This window comes from Falco punctatus (genome assembly GCF_963210335.1).
Source record: "Falco punctatus genome assembly, chromosome: 9".
NCBI lineage: Eukaryota > Metazoa > Chordata > Aves > Falconiformes > Falconidae > Falco > Falco punctatus.
Window position 1 is genome coordinate 45762981 of NC_137589.1, and position 27728 is coordinate 45790708.

At 54.1% G+C, this 27728-nt stretch overlaps 2 protein-coding genes across 10 annotated transcripts in view; one reads left to right on the plus strand and one right to left on the minus strand.

Annotated features, from left to right (window-relative positions):
• The window catches only part of ADAMTSL2 (ADAMTS like 2), a 28504-nt gene extending 26369 nt beyond the window's left edge, over positions 1-2135 (plus strand). For all 7 annotated transcript variants that reach the window (XM_080402977.1, XM_080402976.1, XM_080402980.1 and 4 more), the window contains one exon: positions 1199-2135. In XM_080402977.1, coding sequence (XP_080259103.1) covers positions 1199-1317 — 119 coding nt within the window. In that variant the 3' untranslated portion in view covers positions 1318-2135. The remainder of the gene's footprint in view (positions 1-1198) is intronic.
• Positions 1461-26901, minus strand: FAM163B (family with sequence similarity 163 member B). Of its 3 annotated transcripts, XM_080403060.1 has the most exons (4): positions 25094-26901; positions 6490-22831; positions 5273-5388; positions 1461-5108 (listed from the first exon to the last, which is right to left on the minus strand). In XM_080403060.1, the coding sequence occupies exons 3-4, from the start codon at positions 5363-5365 to the stop codon at positions 4719-4721; spliced, it is 483 nt and encodes a 160-aa protein (XP_080259186.1). In that variant the 5' UTR covers positions 5366-5388; positions 6490-22831; positions 25094-26901; the 3' UTR covers positions 1461-4718. The 3 variants fall into 3 exon arrangements, with proteins under 3 accessions (XP_080259186.1, XP_080259185.1, XP_080259187.1); XM_080403059.1 differs by having other exon boundaries at positions 5273-6592; positions 26458-26901; XM_080403061.1 differs by lacking the exon at positions 6490-22831 and having other exon boundaries at positions 26458-26900.
• Positions 26902-27728: the final 827 nt, after the last annotated feature.

Sequence of the window (27728 nt, forward strand, 5' to 3'; positions counted from 1 at the left end):
GCGCTGTTAAATTAAGGGGAGAGTTGAAAAGAAGCATGCTCTGACCTTAAGATAAAAGGGAGCTTTGGAGAGCTGACTCAGGTGCTGCTTCTGTGTGATTCCACTTAACGCCTGGGAAGTTTCATCCGTGCCATTATTTTAATGATTTTTTTTTTTTTGGTCTCCGGATGTCCTGCGGGATTTGTAATTATCTTGTTATCTGACTCGTCTGCTGGCTCAAAGTCCCTGTGATCTTTAGTGAACACGCAGTTCTAATCCTTTAATAGGATTTGGGAATAAGGACAGTGTGGGAGAAAAGCATCAAAATGGGAGACAGATTTGGGGCCAGCTGCTGGCTCAGCTCTGGCCCCACTGGTGCTCTCGGCTGACCAGTCCCGTGAGGTCCAGGATGCAGCATGGTGCTTGCAAGGTGCCTCGTGGCCCCCTTGTAGCAAGCTGCCTGCCCTGGGAGCAGCCTGGTTTCATGAATTCTATGGATTTTAAGAAAAAAAAAAATTACCATAGAATGGTTTGGGTTGGAAGGGACCTTAAAGAACATCTGGTGCCACCCCCCCTGCCATGGGCAGGGACACCTGCCACTGGACCAGGTTGCTCACAGCTGTAAACCCAATGGGTTTGAAGGAAAATACTACTCTAAAGGGAGCTGGGAGAGTGTTGAAGTGGTCTCTGACCTCCTCCCCGTCTCCAGCAGCTCACTTGTTCCTAACTCCTGCTGTAACACTGCTGGATTCCCATTCCCTTTCTCAAATAGCCTCTCTGGGGCAGAAGTTGTGAGTATGTTGGGGTCACCCTGTGCCCTACCAGGGGAGACCCTTGGCCCAGGGGCAGCTCAGTGCCAGGCTCCCTTGGTGGCTCCAGCAAGCCCTGGGCAGTTCTGGCTTATGGGGAAGAACTTGAGCTTCACAGCTGGAACCAAATGGGACTCCTCAAGCCGGACTGGGTGTGATGGAACAGGTCAGCCTGCTCGTGCCTTTGCTTAGGTTGACAATGGTATTTATGGAGAAGCTCCATGGTGTTTCCCAGGGGATGCTCTGCCAGATACCAGGGAGGTGGCAGTTGCAGCCAGGGTGATTTGTTGCACTGCCCATGGTGTTCAAGGCAGGCTGTATATGGGGGGGGAAATGAGCTCGTGAGCTTGCACTGGTTCGTTTTCTTTTTCTTTGCCATATCTCGGTGCCTTTTGCCTTCTCTCCCCCAGACGACAGCTGCCAGGACCAGGCAGGAACCAACTGTGCTTTGGCCATCAAAGTCAACCTGTGCAGCCACTGGTACTACAGCAAAGCCTGCTGCCGCTCCTGCCGCGCGCCCCACTCCTAGTGCCTGACAGTACCCAGCACCCGTGGCACGCGCCGGCACCCCTGGGCTGCGCCTCCCTTAGCAAGGGCTCCGTATACCATTTAGTAAGCGCTATGCATCCCACAGACTGATGTTAAGGATGCCTTTGGGTTGTTTTGGTTTGGTTTTGTGTTGTTGTTTTTGTTGTGGTTTGTTTTTTTTTTTTTTCCCCACCGATGCAGAACTACTATCCTTGTCCCTCTCCCGTGGAGGAACGGCGCCAGCACGGCTCGCTTGCCAAGCCGTTACCGCTGTACATTGGTAGCCCCCGTTATCAGAGCTGTACATAAAGTCGTGTATATTTGATTCCCCCGAACTGCAGACAACGTTTCACAAGGTCTTGTCCTTTGGTTTCTTTCCTCTGTGTGAGTTTGGGGTTGAGGAGGGGAAAGGTGTGAACTCTGTGAAGTGCAAGTTTCCCTTCGCGAACGGGCTTAGTGCCTCTCTCCTAATTTATCCCCGAGACCTTCACTCTCTCGTTAGCTGCATTCAACGTGGTGGGAAGCTGATTTTTCGTTTGCTAAATGAACTCGAGCCCAAGCCCTTTTTTTGTAATATGTAGGTGTATACTTTTTCAGAGAATTTTATCTTATAATCAAATGTTAGTTCCATAGTCCTTACACCCCACCCCATAATGCTGACATATTGTATATAATACGGAAACATAACTGCACTTTATATCACAAAAAAGACGTGCTCTTTTTTAATATATTTGTTTACAGACAGTGAACTTTATCCATATAATCATTAATTTGTACTCATATGTATATTTTAATAAAGTTGTCATATTTATGGTGGTATCTTGTTTTATTCTCCAGTTTGTAGTGGGTATTTGCCCTGTGTGCTGGGAACACTGGAGCTGGGGCTGTGAACTTACCAGTGCCAGTGGAGAGCAGAGCAGCTGAGCCAGGGGACTGGTGCTGCAGAGAGGAAGGTGATGCAGGCAGCGGGGGAGCTGGGGCTTTTGGGACTGTTGCTCTGGGTCAGGAGCCCTTTGGGGTTACGTGTGTGGCTCGAACTGCAACTCGGAAGCTTCTCAGGAGCTCACAAGCAAAGCAGCTTGATACTTGCCAGCAAGAAAAGGGCCTTTCTGTGCTCCCACGGGAGGTGATTGCACCATGGTTCTGTGGGCAGGACTCAGGGAGCCTGGGCCAAATGCTTTTTAGCATCCCCTGCGCTAGTGTGTGCATCCCAATTCCTGCTGCATCGCTCCCCTCAGCAGCAAGGGGACTCTTGCACTTCTGTGCAAGCTTTGCAAGTAGCACCCCATGTTTGAAGATGCAGGGACAAAAAGGCCAGCCTCAAACCCCATGTCAAAGTACTTTATTTCTTTATTATTTTCCCCTTTCCCCCCCCCCCTTTTTTGGGGTTCCCCCCAACCCCCCCTCCATGATTCCCAAAGTCCTGTACAACAGATCACCAGGTGAAAGTTAGTGAAAGCCAACCATTAGCTTAGTTTCCAAGCTACAGGGGAAGGAGAAAAGATAAAAGGAAGAAAAGGGAAGGCTGGCGAAAGAAGTACGGTCACGAGAAATGCAAAGAGGAGGGCTCGATGCGTGGAAACAAACCCTGGTGAGAACTGTACACAGGAGCATGGCCCCAGCGGCTGCTGTCCCCCTGGAGCAGAGGCATCGCGCTCCCGGGACATGGCACCGCAGGGACCAAGCCCAGAATATTAAACATGTACGAAACTAAACCCAGCCCCCACCCTGCCCCAAATAGACACCACCCCCCCCACCCCCCCCCCAAGAAAGTTTAAGTTACTCATTTGCAAAGACTGACTTGTACTTCAAAAGATTTCCTGTGGAATTAAAAGCCCTCGTGGTTAAAAGTAAAATACCCAGCTGGGCTGCATACAGTATTTGGGAGCCGCTGGGGCTGAAGCCACGGCTTTTTTCTTCCCATCATATCTTTAAAAAGGAAAGCTGACCCAGAGCACAGCCCTGAGGCCACGAGAGTCTCTTTGCAGCCAGTCCGTCCTCCAGCAGCCATCCCCAAGTCCAGTGCCATGCTTTTAATCTGAATAACGCACGCTCGCTCCGGGAGAAAGAGGGTGTTTTGTCAGACAAACCGTGAGTATTGCAAGGGTGGAGGGGAAGAACTGAGACAGCCAGGAGAAACCAGAGCATGAGAGTCCCCATGCAGGCACCGATGCAATGTGCATGTCTTCCTCCCAAAGCACTGGTTTGTAGCGCAGAGGGATGCTCTCGGCTGCCAGCTCCTCGCCGGCTGCTCTGCCTGGAGCCAGCGTGGCCCACGGAGCTGGGGCAGAGCCGGTGCTGCAGCCCCCGCCAGGCTGCCCAGCTGTGGGAAACAGCTGGATGAAAAATGCAAAAGAGATGGCTTTGCCTAAATCTAAAGTGTTTTGACACATTCCTGCATGGAGAGAAAGTGTCATGGCTTTTTTTTTCTTTTTTTCTAAAAAAAACCAACAGAGATGCAATGTAGAAATGTGCATGCAAGGGTTGGGCACATACACGATGACACTCTTGCTCACCCAGCCCTCAATCAGAAGGTGCAAATGGCATTATTTGGAGCAGGGGTGCTGATTATTCAGAGGGGGCAGCTACAGGTGTACCTCTCCATCTGTAACTGCCCTGTGTGTCATTTCCATAGCCAGGTAATGCAATCGGTTTGCAACTCCCCCCAGCCCTGCTCCACTGGGGGGCTGTGAGGGCGCTCCAGGGGCAGGGACAGGCTGTGCACCCACTGGCCATCCTAACCCTGAGGGAACTGCACCTGTCACCCAGGAATAAATGACCAACTTGAGGAGCAAGATAGCCTGGGGATAGGGCAGGGCTGTGCACGCACATACAGAGCTGCAGTGCAGAGAGGTGCAGGAGGGGGTGGCAGCAGCGTGGGCAATAGCAGCCCTGCTTTGCTACGGGGGCGTGGGGGTGTATGCACACTAGGGCCAGGAGCAGTGGGCTGCAGCATGCCCCCACAACACGGCAGCAGGTGCCGGCTGACTTGCAGCATGAGCCATTTTGCAGTCAACCGTGTGCTCCACCGCTTGCTTGTCATCACTCGGCACTACAGCCGAATGCTGAGGAGGGGCGTTTGTATTAAAAGGATGCACAATATCAAAATCCTCTTTATAAAACAAACAAAAAATGCAACGCAGCGCTAGAAAACTTTGCATCCCAGCTGCAACCACCCTCCCCCATGCTTCCCTTCCGGGTTTGTTTTTTTGTTACCCCTTTATATTGCCATTTAGCACATCTCTGCCTACGGAACAGAGAAATACATTCTTCCCCCCCCCCAAAAAAAAAACACCCACCCTCTTCCATGAATTTCAAAAAGTTCTCCCCACTGTTACAAGCCCCAGCAGCAGTGGCGAGGTGCGCTGTGATGCTCCAGGGGCTGGGTGGGCAGCCAGCGCCTCACACATCGGTGCTTATGCTGCGGCTGCGGGAGAAGGCTTCCCGCATGGCTGAGAGCCGGTTGGGGTTGAGCGCCTGCAGGTTGGCCACGCTCACCGGCAGATCGAGATCTTCCTGGCTCACTGTCTTGTAGCTCACCCGGTCGCCCCCATTGTGCAGCTCCTCGGGGGGCTCCTGCAGGAAGAAGGTGGGGGGCTCATACGGCGTGCAGCCGGGGCAGCTTGGCCGGCTCGGCGTGGGCTTCTTGCCAAAGGGGGATGAGGTGTAGAGGGACGGGCCGTTGGTCAGCACTACGTTGCGGTTGCAGTGGAGCGGCGGGATGTGGGAGTGCACGGCGAAGTCGGGCTCCTCCTCATCCTCCTCGGACTCATCCTTCTTGCAGCAGTAGTACTGAAATGGGATGGCCCCGTGGGGCCGGCGGGCTCAGCTGGCATCCCAAGGGGATGCTCCGTGCATGCCAGCCCTGGGGACAGGCAGGCAGAGGACACGGGGATGCCTGCTGTCTCCCCTCCCCATTGCAGCATCTTTGGGGGCCGCATCCCCGCCAGCCTTACCTGGAGCCTACAGTAGCAGAGGACAGCGATGATACAAAGTAAAATGACAGTTGCTAATATTCCACCTGTGATGACCACGGTCCCGGCTGTCATCCGCCCTCTTCTCCATTAACAGCCTGCAAAAGTGAGCACACGGGTGATGATGGGGGATCAGGGTGAGGCTGGTGCTGGGCGATGTACTGGGCTGCAGACCCTCAAATCCCAGCTCAGCCCTGTTTGCAAGGGGCTAGGAAGCAGGAGGGCTCTGTGGGAGGTGATGGGCAGGAGATCCTGGCACTGGGCACCTGTGAAAGCCATCAGGGAGACCCTGTACCCCTTAAATGCCACCTTGCAGGGTGCTGGGGTGTGTGTGGTGGTGGTGGTGGTGTTAAAAAACCTTCATGCAGTGGGTGAGAGAATGAGTGAGTAGCAGCTCTGGGGTCACACCAGGCTCTTCTTCATGCAGGAGGGGGAACCCAAGGGAAATAAAACCTTCTGCCCAGCACCCAGTGCACCCTCACAGCTCCTGCCCGGTGGCAGAGAACTTCAGTGATGGGAGAAAGAGCTTTGCTGTAAGGATTTCTGAGTTGTACACATTTTTCTCTGAGCCTATAATCCATTTTCCCCATGAAAACAATGTGGTATTTTAATTTGGAATAACTGGAGCTGCTAAGCGAGCCTTTAATGACTGCAGGGACAGGCGCTCTCCTATCCCTGAGCAGCGAGCTGAGGTATGGGATGCGTCCAGCTGCTGCAGGAGCCACCAACCTCCTCGCCTTTGCCATGGCCAAGCCACAGTGTTGAGGGGGCTGTGGAGGCACCCCAGGATAATGCTTCTGACAGCCTCGCAAGCTCTTCATTCTCACCACAGCAAACACTGGAGCCGGGACCCTGTGCATTGGACATCACAGGGTGCCACGGCTCAGCCTGGCCCCATGCTCATGCTTTGGGGTACCACCAGCACCCTTCTCTGCCTGGAGTGCCTCTTAGAGGAATGGGGGTGCTGACACAGAGCTGATAGTGGTGTAAGGTCCCTGCTTCTTGCACTGCTGGGCTCACCCAGAAAGCAGATGCTGTGCACCGTGCGCAGCGCACGAACCCCGCAACGCCAGCATGGGTCTTGCTCTGAGCATCCCTGCCCCGAGAGCTTGGGGGGTGGGGCTTGAATTCCCCTCCATCCCACGCAGAGTAAGACCAAGCTCTTTTTGCCACAGGAAGGATGCTGGGGAGACGCATACCTGCCTGCACACACCTGCTAGCAGCTACATAGACAGTGGCACTAACACCAGCATCACTTTGCAGCTAAGGCTCCAGCAGCCCTTTAGTGTCACAAGCATCAGTCTGGGAACAGGAGAAGCAACATAAATTAAGAAAGAAATCGCACCCTGACCACCTACTCCACAAGCGCTTTAACAAAGCTGGCCTCCAGCTCATGCTATCAGGTTAAAACAAAAAACCAGCCACCCCAGCCCCAAATTACTTCAGCACCCGAGGAAAAGCAACTGTATCTGTCAGGGATTTAACCTGCTTCCAAAGAAAATAAATCTGTGGCATATTTTCAGGCGCTTAATGTCCTGCTAAAGTTGGGTAAGTGCTGAATGGATAAAGCAGTATCACATTTTATGTTGCTGCTGAGCAGCGCTGTAGGAGGGAAGGTAATTTATAATGATGTCTGAACGCCTTCTAGCACCACGCAGCCATGGGGCAAGTGCCGGGCCAAATCCTGCCTTCATTCCTCGGGCAAAATGCTCTGAGGAGGCTCAGGGGGGGAGGAACACAGTCAGGGGAAGGGTTTGCAGAAAATGGATTAATGATTTAGCAACTTTGATACCTGTTTAAAGAGGGATGGAGGCACAGGCTGCAAACCCTGGGCTGCACCGGGTGCTGCGGGCACATGCAATGGTCCGGTAGAGCTGGCTGGAAATGCCCGTCTGTGGGTCCTTTGCTGCTCCCATTTGCAATCCCCATGGAAAAAAACCCCAAAGCCAGGGCAGGGGTGCACAGGGCAGGCGCTGGACCTGGTACTGGGGTGGTAGGACTCAGCCCTGCAGCCTCTCAGGGATGGGTGCTGCACCCACCAGAGATCAGCATCTTAGCAAGCTCCTTGCCAGCCCGAGATGGCAGGCAGGGCTCCGGCAGGGCAGGCTCCCCAGCTTCCTCGCCCATTAACTAAATGGTCACCTATGCCGGGGGGACAAGCAAGGGTCACACAGAGCCAATTTTCAGTTTCTGTCCAGCTGTGGTCAGCCAGACATGGCATTGCAGCTACTGCTCCATGCAAAGCAAGGCCATTTGCATTTTGCTCTTTTTTCCTCCCCTAACATACTTGTCTGATTAAAGCTGCGTACCTGGAAGCATTAAACTCTCCAGTGTGCAAAGGGGGAGGAAAGCAGAGCTTGTGGAGGCCCATAAGCAGAACAATTCCTGTCTAGACCTCCTTTTTACATTTGTTCCTAATTTCACGCTCCACAGGCTCCCAGATTCATATATTTAGTAATAAATATCCTGGTAAAAGGAAGTGCTTTGCAGCTCCGCTGTGGTCTTGGAGAAAGTATGCAGGAGCCCTGGTATTAGGAACGCAGGCACTGAGAGATGTGGTCCCAACAGACAGTCGCTTGGCTCCTTCCTCGCCCCTCGGTAATGTTAGGAGCCCTCCAGCTACCGAGGATGCCTGACCCCCCCCCCAGCCCCTCTGTCCCATCCAAATCCAGCCCCCAGCACATCCTCCATCACTGCCAGACAGCCGGGAAGGGGCGGCAGGGGGATGCTAGCTCTACACAGGCTGTTTGCCCCCAGCCCAGGAGCCCTTTGCTGTAGGAAAGCAGTCCCCAGTACTGCAGGGTGACAGGGGACGGTGCCTCTCGGCACTACTGGGAGCTGCCACGCTGCTGCGGGCACATAGGAGCCTGGGTGCAATGCTATCCCCTTCCCCAGTACCCTGCTGCAACAAACCAAAGACACTTCACTGCATGGTGGCTACAGGTTGCTCCTGGATGTGCTGCTTGGTTTTAGACACAATCCTGTTCCACTTCCCTGCTTTTACCAAGTCATCTATTGCTGCAACTATAGCAGCAGCATCCTTGCAGGCACCCTTGCAGCCCTGCAGCAGCTGGGAAATCACAGGGTGTGAGAAAATGGCTTTTTCTATTCCTTGCAGCCTAGAGAAGACACAAGCAGAGCTCCCATCAGCTCCAGTCCCAGACAGGAGATTCTTTCCTCACTGACACCCCCTGCATGTCCCTGCCATGGCTGAGGATGTGGGCCTTGAGGTTGTGCTGTTCACTAGGAGCCACGTCTGCATCAGCCTCCGCTCCTCGCTTCACCTGGGCACTGCCACCAGGGACTGCTGGACCTTTCCAATGCGCTGCAGCCCAACCCAGGCGGTTGGAGGGGGGCAACAGAGCATAGGACAGCACAGAATTGCACTTGACAATGCAGAGAGGAGAAGGGGAAGCCAATAAGAAATCATCCTACGTCACCCCCCCCCAGCATCCTGAACATGGCCCCTGGACTGCTGAGGGTGCCTGGTGCAGGGGGAGGCTGCTCACAGCTGCATCTTGCTCCTGGGCTGGCTCTGCAGAGACCGGCTGTGCAGCCAGTGCCTCTCGGGACGCCTGCGTGGGAGGAAGGCTTCAGAGCAGCCGGGGCGGGAGGCTGAGCTCAGCTCGTCCAAAGGCTCCAGCTAACACCCGGCTAACCACCGCTCCAAACCGCTGAGCTCCAGGTCCAGGTGCTGGAGCACTGCAGCCATGATCGGTCAAGTGGACTGCCCTGACCCTGCCTGCTGAGGCTGTGGGAGAAGGAGACCTGGGGACTGTTAAGGAGATGACTCCAGGGTTTCTTTAAGAGACCCTCAAATGCCCAGTTAAGCCAGCTTCTAGGATTTGCAGGTGTTAAGAACAGTCTTCAGGCCTGACCTTTAAATGAATGGGGCTTCCATCCAGGCCATGCCACGCCATGCCATGCCATACCATCCCTATTCCCAACCCCACGGCAACACAGCCAACCTCAAAGCATTTTTGTCCTAGCTGAAAACAAAAAAAAGTGAGTGCTGGTCCCACTGGAACTGTGCCAGCATAAGAGGACTGTATCTTACTTGCAAAGAGCTGCAGCCCACGGCGTGTCCCACTGTAGTGCTGCCTGCATCCCCCATCACCCCTGGCATCTGCTTGCCCTGCAGCCAGAAGCAGCACAGCCCTCTGTTTAACAAGGGAGTTGGGAATTGCTCTTATTCACCTGACGCCAGAGGCTGGAGATTTAAACAAAACAGTTACACTAGATACGAAACAACAACTGGCAGCACGATATGAATGCTGATGGGATTGCTCACGGCTGGTACCCCAGCCCTGGAGCAGGCAGGAGCTTAGACCCCACCACAATAATCACGCAGCCAGGAACACCCCACGCTCGAGGAGTCCTGCAGGGGACCTCTGGCCCTTGCCTGTTCTGCTGGTCATTTGCAGAGACAAGCAGGGATCAGCTCTGCCCTGCACTTCCAAATGGCCAAGAAGGAAAAAGGAGAGAAAAAGGGAAAAAAACCCACCCCACCCTTCCCAGGGAGCGGAGGAGGCCAGCACTGTGTCCTGAAGTAACACCATCCTGCCTTGTCTTGGCTCTGCTCTGCACTAGCACATCCCTGGCCGTGTTGTGTGCTTGGCCGAGCTGCTCCTGCTGCGCGTGGGTGTCCTCCCACCCCTGGGAAGGGCCTCCGAGGGGGGGAGCGACCCTGCATGCCAGTATGGCCCCCCAGGATGACCCTCCTCCAAGCATCACAGCGATGGCTGGTGGTGGGTCAGCTTGCTGGGTCACTCCGGGGAGAACACTCAAGGGAGTGACCTCAATGCGGGGGGACACGTTCAGGTTTGGAAGATTTAAGTCCTACGTGGAAACTGGGAGTTGGGGAGCTGTGTACAGGGGGAGCACAAGTCTGACCCTCTGTGGTGGAGGGTCATGAGCTCCGTGGGTCTTGCCCTGGGTGGGCAATGCGGCTGTTTCCCAGTTCATCCCACGCACCACAAACCCTGATGCCGACACTGCTGACCGAGCCCCACTTCAGAAGAAAGGACAAGCCCTCAGCAAGAGAGGGGAAGCAGGAGAGCACACGAGTGATGCTGGCTGTCCGACATGCCGCTTCCCTGAGCCGCTGGGTCTTGCTGCTGCTTCCTGCCCCACAGCATTCGAGCAGCATTCGAGACCAAGGACCTTAGCCCAGAGTAACAAGAAATCACACTAGAATAAAATGACCAGAGCAGAGCAGACTGGACCCGAGCCCTTGATGCTGCAAAGTTTCAGGGTAAGCCAGGCTTACGCTCTCCCGTTGCCCCCCCAGTGCCATGTGCGTGCCATGGCTGTGTCCAAGGGCAAACCCCAGAGAGCACCGGTGTGAAGCAACACCACCGCCCGGCCACCAGCCACCAGGCTGGGAGGTGGGAAAGCAGCAAATAAGTTAGGAGCTCAAACCAGTTTGGTGGCAAATACAGCCTTGTTTCTGCATTTCCCCCAGTTCCTGTAATCCTACCCCGTCAATGAACAAGAGCCGGGCTGCTAGGAACGGCCGGGCAGCGTGCCAGCAGAAGACTTTGCATTTACGGAGCCAGCGGACAGGGCAGCTGCCAGAAACACAGGCAGAGAACGTGGCTTTCCATATGAGAAACACTTTAAGCAGACGGGCTGCATCACTTTCGTTTCCTTTCTCCTTCTTCCTCCTGATGGCAGCTTTCCTGGCCTGGGGGCTGCTGCTCTGCGCATACAGCAGGTATTGAAACAGCCAGGCTTGACCACGGGTGGGCTGGGGAAGGGGCACGGGGGTCTCAGTGCCTGCAGACCCATCGCTTCAACAAGACCATCTGAGCCCTCCTTAACACAAGGACAAGGTGAGCTGCGTCTCATCAATCAGTGCTTCCCCATCTCCACACAAGTGCTTCCCCATGTGGGCCACCCTGTATCTCCAGGCACTCCACGCTCCAAGTTTCTTTTGAACATTTTCTCAGCGGAGAGCACTTCACCCCCTGCTGCCCCCTGTGTGGAGAACGCTGCTCACAATTTCCCAGAGTCATCCATAGCAGAGCGTCCGCCTGGGTGCTGGAGATGGTTTGGGGATCCCAGACGCCCCATCCTCCTACCCGCACCCGCCGGGACTGCGCTCACCTCCATCTCTGCCTGGACACCAGCCCTTTCCCGAGCAGCTCCTGCAAGCAGGAGGTGCTTTCCCTACCCTGAGAACGGGAGTTTGCAACCACTACTGGTAATCCCTGGAATAAGAAGGATTTCTGGCAGTGAGTCACATCGCAGAGGGCTCTGCCACATGGGAGATGCAGCCAGGTCCAGGCAAGCACTCTCAGGCTGTAATGCCGCTGTGGGCTTTTAAACAACAAACCAGAACGGGGAGCAAAACATTTCACACCCACCTGAAATTGCTTGTCCCCTTCTGGTGGCCTTAGAGCTACCACCTGGTTTGAAGCCAATGACAAGAAGCCACCGATGCTCTTACAGAGGTAACTCACAGCTCTGCCTGTGACCCCTGTGGCTCCCCCCAGCCAACGCACCCCCAGCCCTCCTGCCCGCTGGGACAGACCCCGGTACTTCAGCTCCCACTGATGTCCAAACCAGAAACAACACATTTCAAAGACAATCTATACACACTGTCTGATAAATTATTCAGCAGATAGGACATTGCTGGAATAGTGCTGAGCTCTGCAGAACAGGATCCCGGCCACCTCCAGGCTCCTGCATGGCATGGCATGGGCAGGGCTGAGATGGCAGCTGCGCTCACAGGGTGCCTGGGAATGGCCGAGGGCAGGGGGACAACGCCACAGCCATGGAAAGGTGACGAGAGCTGGGGTGTGAGAGAGCCCTTTCTGCCCGCAGTGCTCTCCCATGCTGGTTTTAGTGTCCCAGCAGCGAGGGTTAAGCCTGGAGGTACATCAGGCTAATGCAAGATGAGCATCGGGCTGATAAGAGGGATGTATCCCCCGTATTTGCATCAATTATAACCCAAGATAAACTCCTTCAGGGGACTGGAGAGGCCAGGGACTTTTCCCCTCCTCTACCCATTCTCAGCTCAGCCCTTTACAGCCAGAAATGCTCCCCCAGTGCCAACGGTCGGGCTGAGATGGGGAACAGGGATGGTCAAATACCACGGTGACCTGCTCCTTCTGCCTGCTCTTATCATCGTCCCATATAACAATATATAACAACAATATAATATATCATTAAACCCCAGAATTTTATAATCCAAAGTGTTTTGTTAAATACTGCCTGGCAGCCCAAAAGCTCCTAGAAAAGCCACTGCTTTTCCAGTAAGTGGTACAAGCTTTCTCCAAACGCTGAGGACACACCATATCCTCATCCCTCCAGGTGTCCCCGCTAGCGATGGCACCGCCAGAGCAGCTCATTGGCAGTGAAACCCACCAAAGGAGACCCAGGCTATTGGGGAGATGCATCATACAGCAAGGCCACTCCCCAATTTAGGTTCTTCCTGAAACTTAAAAAAAGCAGGAGTTCGTGGGAGAATTAGGGATCCCCTCCCACCAATTACCATTGTTAGGTTTTAAAACAGAAATTAGCGCGTAGTGAGCTGTCTGAATTTTCAGCACACTTAAGCAGGCTGCCTTCATAGCACATCGATCTAGGGGATGCCTGCCCCAGCAGTGCGCAAGAGGGAATATGTGCTCGGCAATAATGAGGCAATAATGTCATTTAATACAAGCAAATCACGCCTAATGAAAAATAATATTTGCACAGCTCATCAAAGTGGCATTGAGGCTTACTAAGCACAACTCCAGGCATGAATTTAAATGACTGCAGATGCTAAACGGAGTGCAGCGGTGCCATTGGGGAGAGATGGGGTAAAATGCTGAATCACCTGGATGGTACGTGCACTGCCCTTGGAAATGTCCCCTTCCAGTGCCCCTGGGGCCAACCTGAGGGTGCTGCTATCTCCATCCCAAAGGGACTAGGGAAGGAGTCTGTGGACACTTCAGCATCACCTAGAATAATGCAGGGTATGTTCACCCTGCTCTGCCCTTCTGACCCTGTGTAAAACTGTACAGCTACATCCTAAAAGGCTTCCATAGGCATGCTAGTGACATTGATAGGGATGCTAGTGACTCGGCGCTGCCCAGCAGTGCATGCCTGCACACCAGCCCTATGCTGGCATCACCCCAGGAGAGGTGAACCCAAAAACCAGTCCCAAAGTGGGTGCACGGTGAGGTGTCGCAGCAGGGGCTCGTGGCCAGTTGGTCTCTGACAGGGTTTGAGAGCTGCTGTCAAACCACACCGGAGGGTTCTGCCCTCCCCAGTCCCACCTTTCACTGTCCAAACGATCACACTCTGCTTCAGGACCAGGAATTATTTCCATGCATCAGCTGGAAAGCAGGCCATAATGCCAAACACACATAAGCAGCCTAAATTCCTTCAAAAAAAAGGAAAGAAAAAAGAAAGAAAGACAGGTTGTCTTTCCACCCTGCATCATTTAATCGCCTCTTGAATTATGGTTTTAGTCAGCCTGAGATATTAGCATCAGAGAGAGCAGGTTTTGGTATTAGCAGCTTGAGATAAGCTACTGCAATTGCTGCTGAGTGGGAAATAAGTCAGAGGGTGGGGAGCACCCACCTGCCCACCCCGAGGGCTTCTAGGAGGGCAGTTTTGCAGGTTGGAAATGTCTTCTGGCCAACCTGAAAAGCTTGGGTTAGCTTACTGAGAACTAATGATAAATCTTACCCCTGATGAGTACTTTTTCTTGCCCAGTTCACCGAGCGGGCAGTTCTCTCCATCACCGTCCTGCACGATTGCTCCCTGCAGCCCCCCAGCAAGGCACCGCCTGCTGGAGCACCGGCAGAAAGATCAAAAAGCCTTAATTGTCAGAAAATGTTGCTGAAATGATGAATCAAAGGTGGGAAAAAAAGGAACTGGTCCTTCTGAAAGAGCAACTCTTTCCAGAATTGCTCCATTCATCTGGATTTTGAAAGCTTTTGAGGTTGAAAAGCAGCCGCTGCTGCTCCAAGAGCCTGACAGCCCCGGGAGCCCACGGGACTTGGTGCCTCACACCAACAGCTCACACCAGCTTTCCCGCTGTCCCATCTCCTGGAAAATGCCTCGAGAGCAGAGTTTTATGGCTCAGACAGGACTGCTGGGGCATGCAGATGGGAAAGAACTCACACAGTCACTGGCTGAACTCTCGGCACATTACAACCCCGGCTGGGAGCCGGAGCTGCCTCCTGTCCCCAACACCGCAGCTGGGATGGGTCCAGCGCTCCCATCCATGACAGTCCTGGGGACGATGCTCTCAACGGGTCAGGGACACCGTCGCAGGGGGACAACAAAGTCTTGGTACCCTGATGGCCACACAAAGCAACAGAAGCAGCAGCTCCCATGGTGACCCTGCTCCAGGGATCTGTTGGCTCTGGCTGTGCAGCGGTGTCTGCATGGAGCCTCATCCTTAGGGGAAGACAGCCAGCAACTGCCCTGGGGGAGATGGACTGAGTCAGCCCTACTGCGATTCAGCCCCGTGCCATTAGAAACACTACATGCTTCAAAGCTTGTGTTTGCACCCTTTAGCTTTTGCTTCAGGCAGCCACAAAGCCAGGCAGACCCCTGCGCAGCAGCGAGGAGGGCGGCAGCCAGCAGCCAGCCCCAGCTGCACGTCCAGCCTTTGGCAACACCTGAGCTAAAGCCCTGGTTCAGCCCAGCGCCCTCCGGCTCTGGCATCGCCGGAGAGGGAAAGCATTACTACGCCAATACCCATTTTTCAGACAGGGAAACTGAGCCCTGGGGTGGTTAAGGGTCTGCTTTTGAAGCTCCGTTGCTTGAAATCTACCAAATATCAGCCCATTTCCAGAATAAAGGGGCTTGCCCCTGGCCAGGCACTGGGTAAGGAGCGAACCGGGATCAGCTCCACTCCCCTTCCACCCCCTACACCGCTGGCTGGGAAGGATGAGTCCTCACACCCGACCTGACGGCCCCTGCAGATGTCCTGAGATGCAGATGAGCCATCGATCAGGGGCTGGGGAAGGAAGGACACGTACAGTGTACATTTCCAGTAAGCAGTAAATCCAACAGCTTTGCATTTCCAAGAGGTATGAGCACAGCTTCGTGGGACGGGGAAGATCCTCGGCAGATTAAAGCCTTTGTGAGCTGCACAACTCACTCTCGTTTCCTCAGGATTCACGGACCCAGACTGGGATGGAGACAGCAGGGACCATCATCTCCTTGGTGATCATCAAATGCAGCAACCTGAGAGCTCCAGGGACCACCCTCCATTTGGCCACAGTAATGTGCAGGAGGGGGGCCAGCACCCCTCTGTCCTTGCCCTCCCTAGCTGTGCATGGGTGGCTGATGGCACCTCCATCAGCCCCACGCTGTCCCCCCCAGCACCCTGTTGTCACAGGCTGTTTCCTGAGCTGCCCTGGGCTCTGGCTGTCCGTGCAACCTGCTTATTCCTCATCAGCCCCTGCTCCTCTGCCCTGGTGACACAGGCTCCCTGCAGTGTGACCTGGCTCTGTGCTTCCAGCATGACACCAGGTCACTCCCCGGGTGCTGCCAGAACAACCGCGCAGGCAGCAGCAGCCCCATCTGGGATCTCCAAAGAGATATACATTGCTGCCTTAAAAAAAAAAAAAAAAAAAATCATAAAAAAGGGTAGGGAGTTTCCATAGCTACAGCTTTACATTGCTGTGGCAAAGGCTGAGGTTCAACCCGTGTAATGAGAAGCAAGCAGAGTGTTTTTCCCACTCCAGCCCAGCAAGGCAGCACGGTGCATGAATAAAGAAGTGGAGAGACAGCTCAGTGGTTTTGGAAATAACCCAGAAATGTTAAGGCTGGCTTGTGAGGCTGCCACGCAGCTAGCACTGCGCTCCCTGTCCTGCCTGACCCACTGCTTGTATGGGGCACGAGTTGCATCTGCAGGTGGGGAGGGAAGGAGCCCTCCCAGCCCCTCTCTGGTCAGCACGGCGAACAAGACATGCACCTTCACGCTGCTTGATATGGTCAGAGGCCAAAATCTGCTTCATTCAAATTGCTGTCTGCATGGTGCTCCCAGGGCTGGCCTTCCAGAGGGATGGGGAGCTGAGGCAAGCAGTGAATGTGCAGAGATTTAGTGCTGCTGCCAACGCAGAGTCACTGCCCACAGGACCTGGGGACATGGGGCTTGATTTGTGTCGCACCCATGCCTCGTACAACGGTAACATCACGCGCTTAGGGCTGGTGTCGGCACCATGGCTCATGGGGAAGGACACGCATGTTTGCAAACCGCTCTGATCATGGACAAGAAGGCGATGGGCTTCCTCATTGCTTGTGGCCAGGAATTTTCCTACAGGCAGTAAAATCTCCTTATGTTATCCTTTTTAATAAGGATTTATCATTGCTGCATCAGGGGAATTAATACAGACCGTCTGAGAGGGTAATTTTCAGATTCTTGGCAACTTACTCTGAGCTGGTTCCGGTAAATTTTCCTTTTTTCCTCACCTTAATTAATTTACAGCTTTTCCTGGGAGCTGAGAGAGGGAAAGATTTAACTCAGAGTTAAAAAAACCCCAACCCACAACAACAAAACCATAAGCAAAAAAAGCGGAAAAGATCAAGTAATTCACACTGCTCAGCTGAAAACTGTCATTAGGTGCATAAAGAAACAGAGAAAAACCTTCACATAAATTGCTCTACTCAAAACCATGTGGGCTTAACAGAGCTTCTGGGATCAAATGTTTGAAATATCGACTGTTCCCAGGGACAGCATCTTTCAGAAATCAAAGCACATGTGATGGATCTTTTTGCCTAGCGTCAGCATTAGGACGACGCAGCCCCTGCCTTTGAAATGACTCCTCGAGGCTAGAAAGGCCCTTGAGAGCGATGCAGTGGTTCATGCTCCCGCACGCTCCCTCTGCCACCTTCTCACCTCCCCCAGGAGCCAAAGCAATGCTACCGCCGGCACCCAACGGGACGGGAAACTGAGGCAGGCGAGGCTGGCGGGGCAGGGTGCTCCCACCGCTCGGTGCCTGCACCCGGCGGGCTCTGCACTCCCCTGCTGCACCTTCCCGAGCAGGCTGCACTTTCCGCCCTCCTTGGTTAAATGATGACTGACTTGCAGCACCTGAAAGGACCAGAAAATGCCACGTATCTTCTCTTTGAAAGCCAAGCCTTAGAGCAGCGCCCTGCATCATCCCCGAGCCCTGAGCCCTTCCTTGGCCTTGCAAAGGGAGATGGGTGAGGGTACCAGCCGCAGCAGCCCCTGCTGTGGGGTGGGCTGTGCTCCCCGCAGCCCCGGGGGGGCTCAGAGCACGTAAGCCCCTGGGGACATGCACACAGAAATGCCTCCAGAAAGCAGGAGGAGACTCACAGGCCAGTGCTGCCCCACTCCACCCTCCGCATCCCCTCACTTTGCTCCCCTCACTTTGCTTGAACGTGTTTGCTTGAGCTCCTTGGGAAGTAGGTATGTTACGTCGTTAAGTAACACTTTCCACCCCAGAGCTGACCTTGCAGTTGTGATGAACATAACCGAAGTAGCAAAACCTTTCACTGAACCTACGCTGATTTTCTGAGCTCTCCAGACATCACCCTGGCCATGCTGATGCTGCATGTTAATGCAAGATGATGTATGAATGTGGACTTTGTTAACAGCCCACCTCAGCGGTAAACCACACTGAAACCTGTAGTTTAAGTCTTACAAAACCCAGACCTGCAAGTGTGAACATCTTCATCACCCTGTACCTCAGAGTGCCCCTCCGCAGACCAAAACGCAGGCGCCCGACTCGTGATGGAGCTCTGCCTGCAGGAGAAGCCCCTCAAAAGGTTAAACAGACCACAGGTCTCCTCCGGGAATCAGGAATACATTCACTGCTTTCATAAAACATCCTGCAACCTGGCTGCCACTGTGCCAGGGCTTGACAGCAGAGAGACTGGGCAGAGCGTGGGAACCCGAGAATTTCTGCTGTGATCACAGGAGGCTTCAATTCTGCTTCTGGTTGTTTTAATTAGGACATCACAAAATTGCACAACATTTTGCTATTCAGGTGAAATTGTAACGTTAGCATTCGTATCAAAGTTTTCCTTTTCAGGTTCCTGCAAATGTTCTCGTCTGTATTTCTTTTTGTAAATCTTTGCTTTTTGAGCAAAACCCAAGCACTGGCAACAGCAACAGCGTGCCAGTGTTACGCATTTCTGAGGCTGAGCAACTCTAATCCTCTGCAGTCAACAATACTGTCATAGCCCAGCAATATTCATGCTTTATATTTACTACCAATCAAGTCAGACAGTATTTTAGAGGCCAACCCTTTTGTTTGCTAGTCCCAACATTCAACAATAGAATATTTACAGCGATATCCAGAAAGCAAGCAAGGTCAGTGCTTGGTTTCTCAGAAACCAGTATCACTGTCTTGTGTTTTCTATAACCTATGTTGTTTTATTTAAAAATACAACAAAAACAAAGATGTGATGCCAGAAACACAAGGGAAAATATGTGCAACCAAGAAAACCCCACTTTCTGTGGGCTGAATCTGCTCCCACGAGCCACCATGAGAATCAGAAATAACTCTTGAGAAGACAGTAATGCTAAACTGTTGCAAATCAGAAAAAGCAAGCTGGAACTGTCTAATATTAATTGCATACATATTATGCTTGTCTTTATCTCAGGGGGGTACGCCTGCCCACAGGATCACATCCAGCACCGGCCAGAGGTGACACCACCAGGCCTGCAGAGAGCAGCCGGGACCATCCTGCTCACAAACCCCGGCTGAAGCAGCCGTGAAGATGCGGCAGCCCCTGGGGTGAAATCCTGGTTGCAGCTCAGCCTGCCCCGCTCCTCTGCTCTGTGATGCCCTGCACGGCGGGCACCTCCAGCCCAGAATTAGGCACAGGGGGTTTATGTCCCCGAGGTGCAGAATGCCCTGAGAGCTTCTTGCAGAGCTGGAGCCCGCTCAGCACCCAGTGCTGCAGCCCGGAGCTGCCCTGCTTTGGCTCGGGCACAATCAGTAAGAAGATGGCTTTGGTGACAGCTGGATCAGAGAGAGCACCTGGAGGGGTTTGAGACAAAATTCACCTAAAAGCAACCCCCAATCAACACTTATTCCCCTTCCCCTCCCAGCTCCACTCGCACTCTCACGGCACTGCTATTTTTCCCCAGCACTAATCTTCCCAGGGCTTAGCTCCCCAGCAGGCAACACCAATCACACCAAGACACCTCCTTTTCCTTCCACATGAGAGCCTTATAAATTGCATCTCTGTAAATCCCTGCTTGCACTGGCTTGCCGAGGAGACCGGGAAAGATCCTCAACAGTGAGGCTGTGCATTTCCTCGGCCACCCTCCCGCAGCCGGGGCACCGCAGCACTTGCTCAAAACTGAGCTTCTGGCAGCCTTCATACTATATTTTCTCCACGGGGGTGGGTTTTTAGCTTGGATTGCCACAAAAGGCATCCTGTCTTGCTATGTAAGTCACATACATTGTGTTAACTAAAGAGTGACAAGGCGCACACTGTTGTTCTGCGGATGCCAGGGTGGGAAACCAGAAGGAAGAAGGAGCACCACTGCCTGCAGGGGCAATGCAGGCAGACACCCGTCAGAGCCAGCCTCCCTGCACTGCACAAGCTGTGATCTAGCTATAAAGGCAGGCAACAGATAAAGGAGAGAGTTAATGGTCTGCCCAAGCTCCGGCAGGAAGATCCAGGACAGGGCTTCAAACAAATCCACACTGAGAGCAAGGGGAACCAGGATGCGAACCGCACGGCAAAGCCCAAGCAACACCCTCTGCTCAAATGGGGAAGCAAATGCGGGTTTCAGAAGATGAGCTCTGTACTGGGATTGCACTGTCTCTGCCGGTCCCTACCTCAGAAAATCCTGTATTATTTCCTAGGGGAAAAAAACCCCAACAGCCCAGAGGAGCAAAGGTGGAATATTGGGCATAAAAATGAGCAAAGCTATTTGTAGGTAAGTTATTTTTCTCACGGGAAACGGTGCCTGTGAGCGGATGCTTTAGCAGAGCTGCGATTTACACGCTGTAACGCAGCCACTTCAGGGACTCGTCTGGCACTTGCCTGTGAATTCCCTCTGTCTCCCGGCACACTCCCGCACCGTCGCAGCAAGCACCGGCTTCGATGGAGCCCGTGGACCGTCTTTTACAACAAAGTCCAAGACATCTCTCTGCTGTGATCGGTGCCAGTTTACGAGTCTTTGAAACTGAAGACATTTTGATCCACTTGAGTTGAAGTGACCCGAGACAATGACTCCTGAATCTGTCACAAGGCTACAGTGGTCCCCAGAGGGTTTCAAAGCAGCCACATCACCCAGCAATCTGGGTATTTATCTTTCCGCAGGCAGCCACCTTCCTTTCATTAATGCTGAGGTGTTTTTTCCCCTTTAACCTCAAAAAGTCCGAAACTCCCAGTGAGTGAAGAGGCAGCCTGGCTTTGACTGATGCCAGCTCTGCAGGTACGAGCAGAACAGGCAGTGCTACAAGAAGCCACTTTTGCACATTATGGTGTGTTTGCCGTCGCCGCCCCCCCCCCAGCTTTTCAGGAAGCTGAGGAACGAAGGTCTGCTCTGCCCAGGAAAAAATGAAACCACAGAGGACTTTTCCTCCCAGTTTGCCAAGAGTCCCCTCCAGCAGAAGGGAAGGAAATCCCGGCTGTGTGGCATGCCCACTGCTTGCAATTCCCCCACCATAATGAGCTTATGAGCTTCTGCGGCTCAGACCCTTTGATGAACTTGTACCTAGAGAAAAGCCATAGCGTGGCCTCAAAGCCATACCTAAAGCTGGCAGTGTGGAGAACTTCGTCCCCCTGCCTAGCAAGAAGATCATCTCCTTTATCCCCTGCCCAAGAGAGGCCAACCAGTGCAGCCTTGGAAGAGCCTAAGCTGGAGTTCAGTAGCAATTCAAAGAAAAAAAAATAAAATAATCCCCACAAGGTTTTTCACCAAAGTCAATTTTTCGGGCTGGCAGCTCCCAATGGTTATCTCATCCCCTAAGTTTTCTGTAATCGGTATCTTGGTAAGGAAGGCAGAAGAGGGCAGGGAAGCAGAGGCAGTGGCGGACAGGTGGGATGGCAGGGCTGGAGCACCAGCGATGAACAGAAGGGAGAAGGCAGACCAGGAGCGGCAGGCTGGGCTGTGTGGGCTCGGAACAGCTCGGAACACGGCAAGCACCACGGCAGCACCAGACAAGGCAGAGGAGGGCTGGAGCCAGCACCTGGGATGGGATGGTCCCGCTGTGGGCAGAGCACTCCGGCCGGCTCCAGCACCCCACGGGCACCCCCCGATCTCGCTCGCCCCCACCTCCTTCTCAGAGAAAATCAGTGGCAAAACTGAAAGAAAGATGTGGGAGACAGTGACGTGATTTCCTCCCCATCACAGCTCTCCAAGGGGCACGAAATCAATGGCGACAATTAATTCTGTTTGCCCTGGGGCCAAGGTAAGAAGCCAGGAGTGATTTCTGCCAGGAGCACAAGCAGATGTAAGGCTGGTGTGGGTGACAGCAAAGCCACATCTCTGTCCTTCCACCACGGGTAGCAGCATCCTTGTCACCTGGGCGAGGGAAGGGGATGACAGCTGGCACTTGGCTTCTACCAAAAATTCACTTTTTTCTTTTTCTTTTTCTTTTTCTTTTTTTTATAAGGAGGTTATTATCTGAACAGGTATAAATATAAATGACAAATAAAGATGTGGGCTGCAGAGTGGCTCCTACAGCATCCCACTGAGCCCCCCAAGAGCTAGCAGACCTTGCCAGCCCCCCTTTCCCTGCAGAGCCTCCTGCCCTCGCCTCAGGTGCTCAGAGGCGGTTACTTTATCCACCGCTAATGACATTTATTTCCTTTTCAGAGCCTCGGGGAGGTCTTTCTCTCACTCTCCCCGCTGATGTGAATCCTGCTGCTCTGTTCTGCTGATCCAAGAGCTTTTTTTACTGTTGAACTGCTGGTGGTCTCCCCCCGCCCCCCCCCATCTGTGCCCCCAGCCTGCTTTCCCCATAGCCAGGCACACACTTCCCAGGCTCAATCCAACCAACACTGAAGTAAAGAGAAAAATTCCTCGTTTCCAGGTTGGATCAGGTCCCTGGCCTGGCGAGGATGGGCTGAGACTTGCTTTTGGTTTTCTAGTAACTTTCCTTTAAAATGTCCTTCAGAAAAAGGCAATTATCACAGTGCCATTAAGGCTTTTCCCCATTGCACGGCCAGATAACTCGCCAGGAGTCTTTTGAAGTAACCTTTAAACAATAGATGCTGTCTTGTTTACTGAATGTTTCTGAACTCAACAGTAATGCATCCAGATGTCACCCGTGCCTACCGTAGGCCTAACTATTTTTGGAAACACACCAAAGGCAAATTGCTTGGATAATGTCAGATATTGTTGCAGAGAGAATGTGACAAGTTTCCATCTCTTTGATAAAAGCTGCAGAGCAGAGGGATGTTTCCCAGGGCACAGAGCTGTGTGCACCTTCAGCTCAGCCCCCCGCAGGAGCTGCATCCCTCTGTAGCTCATGGGCAGGTACAAGCAGCACGCGCCTTCCAGCTGCGGAGAAAATTCGTGTTGCTGTCAAGCAAAGCTCGGCAAGCTCACAAACTGCCGCGCTGGGCGGTGTGTCACTGCGGGTGGCATTTGTCCTGGAGGGAAGAGATGGGGAGAGAAGCACTGGAGGCAGCGAGGAGGGGCTGAGCTGCCCTCCTGGCCAGGCAAACTTGGGGAAGACGTCCCAGCCCACCTGGTGCCACTATTCTGAATGAAGCCGACCACCAGCTCTGACCCATTACAGGTGCTTGTTTCAACGAGCAAGATAAAGCTCTGTCTGCAGCGAGAGGGTAAGCAGAACCCCCCCAGCCCCTGACTCATCTCTTGCCTCCACGCCATGCCCTGCCAAGAGGAGCACCAGCGCACGCCCAGGGAGATGCCAGCCCACAGCAGTGTCCCAGGCTGCCGCTTACGTTGTTGCCCCCCCAACTCCAGTGAGAAATCTCTACTCTTGGCCACGTAGGATGGGGCGAAATCATCAGCATTGTGATGTTGGTCTGAATCAGCTCTGCTCCTGTCCCTGCTCCGCGCTGGCTCTGACACAGGCACCTTGGGAACCACACAGTCCACAGGAGCCAGATCCTCCCTCTGGTGCCCTGAACTGCAATTAACGGGTCATGGCTGTTATTAAGCTTTCCAGGAAGAAATGAGTCCCAAGATGTTTCAAAATGTTATTATGACCTTTAATTTTGTTCCCCAGCCTTTCCAGCTGACCTCTGCCCAGGGCTGTTCTCCTGGGGCTCGCAGGTTCTTGGGACCCAGCCTTGCTGGGGTTGGCCTCAGCTGTGATGTGAATGTGGCTGGAAGGTCTGAAGAGGGTCAGAGTCCGTCCCCCAACCTATTTGTCATCCCTCTGCCAATCTGCAGTGCTTTTTTTCTCAGGCAAAGGGTGAACCAATCCTGCCTACTGTAATAAATTAGACCGTGAGAAGGAGACAACAGACAATGACACGGGAAGAAGTGTAAATTAGAATGGGAACGAGTTGCAAGTTCAACCCCAACACCTGCCACCTCTCCTCCACCCCCTCCCTGCTCTGTTTCAATGTTAGAAGTTGCACCGCAAGCTGTGGCTGCAGGAGCCCTGCCGGCATCAAGCACCTCTTCACTGGCCATGTCCTTATCCATATCCATGACAACACGACAGCCAGGGACCAGAACACGATGAGTGAGAAGGTACCAAGTTATCCCCATTTCTGACACCAGCACTACTAATACAGCTCGGCACTGCGCAGCCAAAAGAAAAGGGCTGAGTTAGGTAAATGCCTTGGCCAGCTGCAAAACCCCCCACTGACCCATGTGCTGGGCACTGAGGACATATCCTGATGTCACCAAAGATCGGTGGCACAGGCTTCTTCAGCCCGCGAGGATGCAGCTAAGCTCTCCGGGGCTGCACATAAATGCCCGAGGGAATTAAGCACCTCTACATCTTTGAATCTGGGATCCAGCAAAACTTTTAAAGGATCCTAAGGTGGGTGCTCGGGTACAGCTGTAGGGTCAGCAGGTGCTCTGCAGCTTTAGGCATGCGATTTACAAAGACTTGGGTCACCGTGCCACTGACAGCGGGTCCTCTGTCACTTAGCCACTTCTGAACATGTTCTCCTTAGATTGCAAAGCCCGTGAGACCAAACCTTCAGGCCTGACTGTCTGTCACCTACATGAGGGTTTGGGGACTGCTGCAGTTGTAATGGAAAAGGATCAGGAGGCGATGTGACAGCTAGGCTGATCTACCAGGCTTTGCTGGAAAACAAAAACACAGCGGAGATACAGGCAGTAACCACAGTGCAGGTAATGTTCTGCAACTCTTTCGTGCTCAGGTAGGCACAGGTATTTAAGAACAGGCTGTATTTTGTAATCTGTGTTCACTGACGAGAAAACAGAAAAGAATAAACGCTGTTTCCTTCCCTTCCCCTCACATCCCCGCATCTTTCATACGGGAGAACCAATGTACTGAGGGGTGATAAATCAACATCAGTTTCTTTGCGGGTGATTTTATTGAAGTTCTTTATATCTACTGAGCACCAGCACTGTTCCTTAAGAGGTCCTGTCATCGTCAGAAACCCACAGCACAGAAATCCTGACACACCGAGGAAGGAGGTTACACTTCTAATTACAGCTGCACGGTCTTTAAGGTGTTTGAGATCTCTTTTCACCAACTGACAGCCGTAATGCACCTTTCTGCTCCTTTCAGACAAGACAAAAACCAGCCACAAAAGACTGCAAACAGCCTTCCGTTATTCACACACCATCGCAACAGAGCAAGAGCCCAAATACAGGTGTGCAGACAGTTCAGGCACTTAGTCCATGCACAATTTATGTAAACTATTTTCCCTTAACGACATTATAATTCAGATGCTTACTCAGGGATGACAAGACACAATGACTAAAAACTCCATCACACTGGACACTTTGGCTCATACGAGGTCACCCAGGAATACCATCTGCGCTCTAACGTTGGGATATCTGCCAGGTTTCCTAAAATGACAGGCAATCACAACAGACTGAAGCACATGCTTTTACCACCTAGGTTTTATGCTGATTTCACTACTCGTTTCAGGCTAGAAGACAATCTGTTGAACCTCAAAGTGCAGTCTTCTCTTACCTTTAATTTATTCTGTCAGAAAACTGTCTACCTTAATGAGTATGAGCGCACCCCCACTACCTTCCAACTGTGGTGATCTGTTATGTCAAGTATAAATAATCCTGTCTGAAACCAGTCGATATGGGGAAATGAAAAGACATCTTCCCTTGGGGGATTTCTCTCGCCCTCCCACAGCCCCCCCGCCCCAGCCTGCAGACTATCTTTAACGTACAGAACGAGGTCCATGTGCTTCTGAGAGCACAGCCCTAGACGGCTGCTTTATTAACCAAACAGGGACAAAACCAACCCCCAGATAATGGTGCTACCATCTTCCTCGTACTCAGCTCTGGGTCCCCTTCATCACCATCGCTTCGCCGCTGTGAGCTAGCGGGCTGGTTTGCTGCCTCACCTGGGGCTGGGGTGGTCTCTGCAAACCCATCTGGATGGAGGGGAGGGGGGTTGTCCTGCATCCTTTGGGGCCAGGGCATAAGAGAGGAACAAAGCCTTGTCCCAGACGCATGGCTCCAGGTGAGATGCCCGGAGAGGTCACCAAGCGAGGCCAGCTGCAGCCCCAGCATGCGAGGGGGACGAGGTGTCCCCAGGGCAGAGGGCAGGACCCACACACCCAGGCAAGGCACGGGATGGGGGCAGCTTTCCGACCCCATCCCCGAGAGATGCTTTCATGATCCTCTTCGCAGGCACGGCTTTGGGACTAAAGATGCCGTAGGACCAGGGATAAACCAAGCCTGGAGCACCCCGCTATTTTTCATCCTGGTCTAAGGCGGCAGGAGTTGACCCGCCCCCAAGACAGGCTGTCGGGGAGCCGCTGCTGTGCGGTTCCGTGCCCTGTCCGCTCTGCCCCCCGGCTCCGAACCCCTTCCCAGCCCCAGCTCCCCCCGCCGGGCACCCCTGCCCGCTCCCCTCCCCGCAGGCACCCCCGGGGCGCGGGGCTCAGCTGCGGGTCCCCCGCGGCAGCCCCCCCCTCCCCTCCGCTGCCCGCAGGCAGGTTACAACGCGCCGGGAGGCGGGCGGGGGGGGATGCAAACAGGGGGAAAACAGCGCCGGAGACCCTCGCTTGGGGGGGGACGGGGAGAAGGAACCCAGGCGAGGCCGGGAGAGCTTCGCCGCCCCCTCCCCGCTTACCTTCCAACGGGGGAATTGTGCCGGATCTCTCAGGTGAGGACCGCGTCTCCCGCCGGCTCCGGCTCGCAGAGCATCAACGCCAGAAAAAAAAAAAAAAAAAAAAAAAAAGGCAAAAAAAAAAAAAAAGCCACCTGAAACCGATTAAAGAAAAATAATTTGGGGGAAAAAAGAACCAACCGAATAACACAATTAAGCGCTGGGTCGGCGGAGGCCGGCTGGCGGCGCGGAGCAGGCGAGCCCGCAGCTGAGCGCCGCGCGGCACATGGCCGGGCCCGGCACCGCGGCGCTGCGGGGGAGCGCGCGCCCTCCCCGCCCCGCGCCCCCGCCGGGGCCGCCCCTGACGGCAGCGCGGAGCGAGCGGCCCCCCCGGCCCCGCACCGGCCCCGCACCCGGCCCCGACCCCAGCCCCGCACCGGGCCGCTGCCGCCGGGCCCCACCACCCGCCTGCCGGCCTCGCTGCGCAGCGGGACGGGCCTCGGAGCCCCCCCCGGGGGGACGGGGGGTGGCCTCTACGAGCTGGGTCACCTCCCCCACAGCCGAGTCACACACCCCCACTCCCCCCCCGAAACCGGTCACCCACTCCCCCCCCCCCGGGAGCCGATCACCCCGTTACAGACCCGAGTCACACACACACACCCCAGAGACGGTCACCCCCTCACAGACCCGAATCACCCCCCCACGGAGCCGGTCACCCCCTTACAGAGCCGGGTCAGCCCCCCCAGAATAGAGTCACTCCCCCACAGAGCTGGTCACCCCCTCACAGACCCAAATCACGCCCCCACGGAGCTGGGTCAGCCCCCCATGGAGATGGTCACCCTCTCACTGATCCGAGTTCCCCCCCACCCCCCCACCCGGGGCCGGTCACCCCCTTACAGAGCCGGGTCAGCCCCCCACAGAGCCCGATCACCCCCTCACAGACCCAAGTCATCCCCCCCCATGGAGATGGTCACCCCCTTCCAGAGCCGGGTCACCCCCCTTCCAGAGCCGGTCACCCCCCCACAGAGCTGGGGCACCATCTCACAGAGCCAGTCACTCCCCCCAGAACCGACTCACCCAAGGCAAAGCCCACAGCATGCCCTGCTTAGCCCCCCGAGGACCCCGATAAGCCCCCCAAGGGTCCTGGGACCCCTCACATGTGCCATGGCTTTGCCTCCGTGGGGCTCATCAGGAGCTGAGCGGTGGCTTTTGCTGTGGGGTCTTAGGAACAGCCACCCCCGGTGAGGGGGCATCCCCAGACCCCTGCCCGCTCCTGCACACCCTCAGAACTTCAG

What these genes read in the sequence shown, in the direction of transcription:
- FAM163B (XM_080403059.1), bottom strand. Translation starts at nt 5,365, where the DNA reads ATGACAGCCGGGACCGTGGTCATCACAGGTGGAATATTAGCAACTGTC. An exon ending in TCTGCTACTGTAGGCTCCAG is followed by an intron (nt 5,109 to 5,272) that starts GTAAGGCTGGCG and finishes ATCCCATTTCAG; the next exon opens with TACTACTGCTGCAAGAAGGA.